Below are 7,455 nucleotides of genomic sequence, written 5' to 3' on the forward strand. Positions count from 1 at the left end.
TTAAAAAAGGTTTACATCTTGCAAAATGTTCTATACATTTTATAATTAGTATATTTTTCAAATAAAATAAGGTAAACAAGATCAATTAAAAATGCTTCCTTTTGTTTTCTGCGTCTCTGTGGGATTTCACTTATTTTATAACCATTATTTACAGTCTTTTGCATAAAGCTGCCGTTTTTAAACTTGCTTCTTCATGTGAACAAATGTCTCTTGTCATATATAAAGCTATGTAGCCAACATATTTCTGTAGCTAATGTGTACCAATAAACAGAATTCTTCCCTGTTTCGCAGTTTTAAGACCGCTTGAGCTCCTGGTTGGCATGTATTTTAAAATTTGAACACTTTTTAAAAGTGTCATTTTACTTGAATATTATGGTTCAATGTCATATATATGGCAGTGTTGTTATCAGTGTGTGCTGTTAGCAGTTAGTTATCAAAGCTTGTATCTCTTCTCTGCAGTTGACAGACATTGGTTATAACACGTGGTTCTGTTTTGTTGAGGAAGCAGAATCTTATTTATCACTGTTGATGTTTTCTTTTAATATGTGACCCATGAAAACCCAGCTAGAGTTATTTTTTGCAATTTACTGTTTTCTCCATAAAATCATAATGTATAATACATAACAGCATTCGGTAAAAATACATCTTGATATCTTTAATATTGACTGAACATATCGGCAGTTGAAAATGTTAAATCTTTGTGAAATGAATGGTTGAAATCCCATTTTAATCTTTTTAACTATTAGATTCTGAGATCTTTTTTTCACAGAATGAGGGACAGAGAAAAATTTTCTTTATGTATCACAAAATTATTTGATGATTTCTTATGTTAATTTTCTAAAAAGGTAAAAGCGCCTGTGATTGGCAGTTGCCAGAAGGCAATTCAGACACTCCTTTTAGTCCCCAGCCCGGCCCCTCTTCAGACATTTGTTAAGAGACAAAAAACATTTGATGAGTTAATTTAACACTGTGTAAAACAGAGAAGGATGAAGAGCTGTTTGATCATCTGTTTTATGAGCACAATCATCACACTATCCACGGCTGGTAAGTGTTGGCCTTCAATTGTCCTTCACATGGTGAAAACAGCTAAGCAATACCTATCAAATATATTTAATATTAATATAAAAATTTAACTAAACAGTTAATTAATAATTTAAACAGTGAAAATCTATTTCAATGCGTTACATGTGTTATATAATGCAGATTGTAAATTATGCAGATTATACTAATACACAGCAAAAACCTTAAAGTGAAATACTATTACAAATCTTACTCTGTGGCTCTCTTTTGTACAGGCAGTATAAGGGTGGTCGGTGGCAGCAGCCCATGTAGCGGAAGAGTGGAGGTTTTTCATGATGCTCAGTGGGGAACGGTGTGTGATGATGGCTGGAATATGGACGCTGCAGGAGTGGTATGCAAAGAGCTGGGCTGTGGCAAACCGATACGTGCGATTGGCCTCGCTCACTTTGGACAAGGATCAGGACGAATCTGGTTGGATGATGTGAAGTGTGATGGAACAGAGTCTACACTGAAGAACTGTGGATCATCCGGATGGGGTGTTGGCAACTGTAAACATAGTGAAGATGCTGGAATTATTTGTTCAGGTAAACTTTCTATCTGTTGTTTTCAATTGAGTGTTTTGGGGCAAATTTAATAGAAATAATTTAATGTGTAATGTTAACACACAGATCGCGTTCCCAGACTTGTAAATGGATCCCACCTGTGCTCTGGAAGATTAGAGATACTTCAAGTGAAGACGTGGGGTACAGTGTGTGATGCAGCGTTTGATGATCAGGATGCAGAGGTTGTGTGTAGAGAGCTGAACTGTGGGGTTCCTGTACAGCTGCTGGGAGCAGATGCTTTTGGTAAAGGAGAAGGACCCTTGTGGACAAAAGACATTCAATGTAGAGGAAACGAATCATACTTTGTTTTTTGCCCAACGTCCTCCTTACCTAAAAAATGCTCACATGACAACGATGTGGGAATTATATGCTCTGGTTAAGTAATATTTTAAGTCTTGTTACATTTTCTGAACTTAACTTTCTTTAATGGTTCAGTTACTGCAGCCTTGCACTGCTCAATTCGGTTTCAATAAGCTTTAAATTCTCTGTGCAGGTTACTCACAGGTTACACTGGTAAATGGTTCCTCCTGTTCTGGTCGAGTTGAGATTCAGTACCTGGATGAGTGGGGCACAGTATGTGATGGATGCATAAATATGAGAGCTGCCAGTGTTGTCTGTAGACAGCTGAATTGTGGGATTGCTGTGTCTGTTGTGGGAGCGGACTGGTTTGGAGAGGGATCTGGTGAAATCTGGGCGGATGTGTTTGATTGTCAGGGGAATGAAACACAACTCTCAGAATGTTCAATCTCTTCATGGAGTCGAGCTGAATACTCTCATAAACAAGATGTTGGAGTCATTTGTTCTAGTGAGTAAACTTCACTCTTTCAGTAACATGATGGGAATGTGAGGCATATGATTAATATGTAATATGTTCTCAGATTCCTCTCTGGCTCTTCATGATGGTGGTGTGAGGTTGTCTGGAGAGAGAGAGTGTGAGGGGGAGCTGGAAGTTTACATTGATCAGGTCTGGAGGAGAGTTCTGCTGGACTCCTGGAGTGTCACTGAGTCCTCTGTGGTCTGCAGACAGCTGGGCTGTGGCTCTGCGCTGAACTTCTCTGGCTCCTCTTCATCAAGTGCTGAACACAGTCATGAGTGTGTGATGGGCTTCAAGTGCTCTGGGACTGAACATCATCTGAGGAACTGCAACGGCTCTCCACAAACTCTCAACTGCAGCTCCACACAACACCTGTCAATCACCTGCCTTGGTCAGAGTGACAAAAATTAGTATACAATATTAGTATATAAATACATAAATACAATAAACGAATATTTGGTATTTAAAAGCTAAATGATTAATTTGGAATTACTATTTGTCTTTTTGTGTCTGATCAGGTCAAAGGTCAGTCAGGTTGGTGGGTTCTGGTGGAGATTGTGCAGGGAGGCTGGAGGTCTTTCACAAAGGCTCATGGGGGACAGTGTGTGATGACTCCTGGGATATTAAAGATGCTCATGTGGTGTGCAGACAGCTGCAGTGTGGAGTGGCTCTCAGTGATCAGCCAGTACCAGCCTGGTTTGGTCCTGGTTCTGGACCCATATGGCTGGATGATGTGAACTGTGAGGGGAATGAGACGTCTCTGTGGAACTGCTCTTCACGGGTCTGGGGAGATCATGACTGTAAACACAAGGAGGATGTAGGAGTCGTGTGCTCAGGCTAGTGTACTCTTTTGCTGCAGATAATTGTCTTTTAGGAATTTAAGAAACAATAAATATATATGCTTTTAGTAAAAGATGTGACTGAGACTTTAGTTAAAATTTTCTTTTCTTTTTTCTTCTATATGTTTCAACTGCTCATTTTAGAGTTTAAAGAGATCAGGTTAACTGAAGGCTGTGAAGGGAATGTGGAGGTTTTCTACAATGGATCCTGGGGAAACGTTTGTATAAATCAGATGGACAGAGACACAGCGAGTTTGATCTGTCAGGAGCTCAACTGTGGAAGATCTGCCAGTGAACCCAGTTATTCCGCGGGACGAATGCCAACTACAAATTGGTTGGATCATTTAAAATGTCGAAAACATGATATTACATTGTGGCAATGCCCATCTTTACCCTGGGGTCTGAATAACTGTTATTATAACGAGGTGGCCAGCATCACTTGCTTTGGTAAGACTATATTTAAAATGAAAAGTGCTTTTTACTGCTGTTTTGTTTTAAAGCCTTTTTGAAGTGATGTAAAACATGTCATAATCATAAGTACATCAGTGTTTCTCATTACAGAGGAAAACAATTATTTGTCTCCACGGAGTCATCTGACCTGTTCTACATCCCACCAGAGACACTGTTCAAGTAAGTTTAAAATAGATATCAAACATTTAATTTTTACACCTTCCCAGGAAGGATATAATTGTTGGAAAGTGATAATCGAGGAGTCTCTTTATGTTAAATGTGTGTAACGTAGATCAGCTTTCTCTCAGACTGAGTGGAGGGAAGGGCTGGTGTTCTGGGAGGCTGGAGGTGTATCATAACTCTGAGTGGGGTTCAGTCTGTGATGATCTGTGGGACATCAGAGATGCTCAGGTGGTCTGCAGGCAGCTGGGTTGTGGAGCAGCATTGAGTGCTGATGGAAATGAAGCGTTTGGTGCCGATGAAGGTGTTGTGTGGCTGAACAGAGTCGAGTGCAGAGGGACTGAGATTCACCTGTGGGACTGTCCTCACGTCCTGAAAAAACACACTGACTGTTCACACAAAGAACGTGTTGGACTCATCTGTGCAAGTGAGAGTAAAACACTGAGTGATGAGTTGATGATAATTTCAGCAGTTTCTACAATATGTTTTTTTTTCAATTGACAGATTTGTCTGTGTCCACAACTTCTGCCACAACAACAGCAGCTTCTCATTCAGTTTCTCAGACTAACAGGAGAGCAGTGCCCTCAACACAGACTTCTCCAGCAGAGTCTCTCTTCATTCCTCCAGTGGTCGTGATTGTTCTGGGAGTTTTGCTCTTACTGCTCTTAGTGCCGCTGCTGATACTGATTCAACACAACAGAGTGATGAGGAGAGATACACACATCCACACATCACATACAACGACAGGTCTGTCTCAATCCCCAAAGCTAATATACAGTATACAAACCATATATATATATATATATATATATATATATATATATATATATATATATATATATATATAAAACCTTTTGAATGTTGAAGGGACATCATATGTTTTTTCTGCAGCACTCAAAAGTCTCTCTAAGAGCAGACACAGGATTGAGGGAATTTATGAAGAGATTAATCACAGACACACTCACTTTATTCAGAGAGGTGACTCAGGTGAGGCATCTTTATCTTCATTTCTTTTTATTTTAATTAATTGTAATCTTTTATTTTCACTGATTTAGACATTAAGGTCAAACAGGCTACATCAGACAACTATGATGTCATCCCTAATGGACATGAGTGTAAGATTTTTTATAAAACACTGAAATAATAAAAGAAATTATTGAGAATGTCGTGAACAAATACAAGGTTACCCTGAGTGTATCTCCGAATTTTGCTGTAGACGAGTCAGCTGACGCCTGTGATGATGGGAAACCAACGAGAGCAGGTAGTTGTTTTTTGTTTTTGTGTTCATGTCTTTTGTAAAAAACATATTAAACTTTTCAACCTGCATCTGCTGAAAATTTGAATGAATATTTTTAGAGGAAATACTGGCCAATTATGATGATGTTTTCACTTTTGGACAAAGTATCAGTGCTGTAGGTGAGTTGTCGAATTTTATTTAATAAATAAAATGCTTCTGTTGTATAACTGTGATTCTTTTTAATTGCTTTTGTTTGCTATTTGTTTTTATTATCAGTGTTTGCGGAAGCTGAGAGAGTTACAGAAGTGGAGAGTGTGTACCCTTCCTCGAATTAATAATTTTCTTTTCCTAATGTTTTTCCTGCTGACAAAGCCATTATTTTTTTTTTCTTTTAAGAACAAAACAATTAAAAACATTGAATCAACAGTATTTCTTGTACCCTTTTTGCTAGAACTATGGATACCTTTATCTTCCAATGCGAGCCTTGGCTCCTGAATATGAATTGAGTCAAGATACCTTTGACTGGTAACCTTCAAATGACAAAACCATAAATATTTAGATCATATTTTAAATGCCTCATGAATGGAAATTCGCGCTCGCATTGGTGCTGAATTTTACCGGTCGCTGTCCATGGTGCTGAAGACGACAATGAACTCCAATTAAACTGGTTATTGATACGGTTTCCCCCTCTCTCTGCCCGTGTTTTCACATGGACTTCATTTCCCACGATCCTCCACGCTCCCGCACCTGTCACTCGTCTGCAATCCCCGCACCTGTGAGCGATCTCATCGGATTGTATATATACCCCCTGTGCCTTTGTTCTTTGTCCTGTGTCGTCAATGTTATTTTCTTTGTTTTGTGGCTCACGTGTTTACAAGAACGTTAAAGCTGTTTGTATGCACCTCCTCGTCTGTGTTCCGTGGCAGTTACGTGACAGATATGTTTTCCAAGAATCTCAAAAATAACACATAAGTTTAAATGAATTATATCTGTCACAGTGGTAAAAAATTACATGTTAAAACAAATAACCTTGATGTATCTCATTTACTGTAAATGTCAATTAACGCAATATTGGTTTAACACTGCACAATCTGCTGAGCAGTATTTTCTATTAAAATGAAATGTACAGAGACATATACAGTGAGGAATAAAAGCATGCCTGAGTCATATGTGAATTAATGTAATATATATGCCAGCTTTAGATTGTAATTTTAAGCACAATCAGTCAACTGCTAAATATGATGATATTTTGATATTAAGATATATAATGATTATACTTGTTTTTGTGTCATGAATCTGCTTGTTGATCATTTAAATGAATAAAAATTGGCTTTCCTGATTTGACCAAGTTAGAGATGTTTCTTGGGTCAATATTGTTTCTAAATTAACATTTCTAAATTGTATTTAAATCAACCAATTAGATTTGAGGGATACATCTGCAGTTAATGTTAAGCTTAAAAAAAAAAGAAAATATTCTGAAAATATTTTCAGCTGTCTAATTTCAGTACACAATGTGTCCACCAGACGGGGCTCATGCGCAATATATGACATTAAGTCAACATTTATTGTTAATTAAGAACACACTATTGTTATTGAACATACAGCCAAATTAAAACAACTGCGCTTCCTTTCATAGGAGACGCGTCTGCGTGGTTGCACGCGCAGTATTAAATGGAGGAAACTGTGGCTGAAGAAGCTTAATCGAAACATTTATAACATTTATATTTACATTTATAACGTTTACAGAGAAGGACATCGCATCAAATTCACTGGCATGAAACCTTTTTACCGCACGGAAGAGCTGCAGTTTAGCAAGACTAAAAGTTGACAAGGTAAATTTACCTCCTTATGAATTAATTTGTAAATATCCAAATAAATATATAAGTAAAGTTAAAGAGAAAAATATTCGCAAGGCAAAGGAAAACGTTTTGTAAGTAACTCCTAACATAAGTGGGCTTAACAACAAACGTGGGAGAGTAAACTTTTGTTTATTTGTGTAATTTTGCCTTGTTTCTGAACAGTGAGCATAAAGGAGTTTTGGAATTTGAAATATTTGTGAACGAAAAGCTGTTCTCTGTCCCATTATAGTTTGCCAAGACATTTCTGAGGATAGAGCTACAGATACATGGACGTGGTTAGACAATTATTTAAATCGTTTTATCTATTTATAACTTAAATTCGTATTCCCTACAAATGTTCAACTCACTTGCCCCTTACATGATCAAGATCTTGACCTTGTATCATATGTAACTGTATTGCGGTTTTCGATTTAAACTGTGTTAAGGTAGTATAAGTCCAGAGAACTGTAGCTGG

At 37.7% G+C, this 7,455-nt stretch overlaps 1 protein-coding gene across 1 annotated transcript; it reads left to right on the forward strand.

The window, feature by feature from the left end:
• Nucleotides 1–986: 986 nt before the first annotated feature.
• LOC306892953 (scavenger receptor cysteine-rich type 1 protein M130-like) lies at nucleotides 987–5,477 on the forward strand (the record flags this gene model as incomplete). The annotated part of the gene is made up of 15 exons (XM_079454377.1): nucleotides 987–1,044; nucleotides 1,296–1,604; nucleotides 1,689–1,997; nucleotides 2,116–2,427; nucleotides 2,501–2,833; nucleotides 2,955–3,272; nucleotides 3,420–3,722; nucleotides 3,837–3,905; nucleotides 4,018–4,332; nucleotides 4,410–4,652; nucleotides 4,797–4,892; nucleotides 4,961–5,020; nucleotides 5,122–5,166; nucleotides 5,262–5,321; nucleotides 5,419–5,477. 15 exons carry the CDS (start codon nucleotides 987–989, stop codon nucleotides 5,475–5,477), a joined length of 2,889 nt encoding a protein of 962 aa, XP_079310503.1.
• Between the last annotated feature and the right edge of the window lie 1,978 nt (nucleotides 5,478–7,455).

This window comes from Barbatula barbatula (genome assembly GCF_947034865.1).
Source record: "Barbatula barbatula genome assembly, chromosome: 4".
NCBI classification, from domain to species: domain Eukaryota; kingdom Metazoa; phylum Chordata; class Actinopteri; order Cypriniformes; family Nemacheilidae; genus Barbatula; species Barbatula barbatula.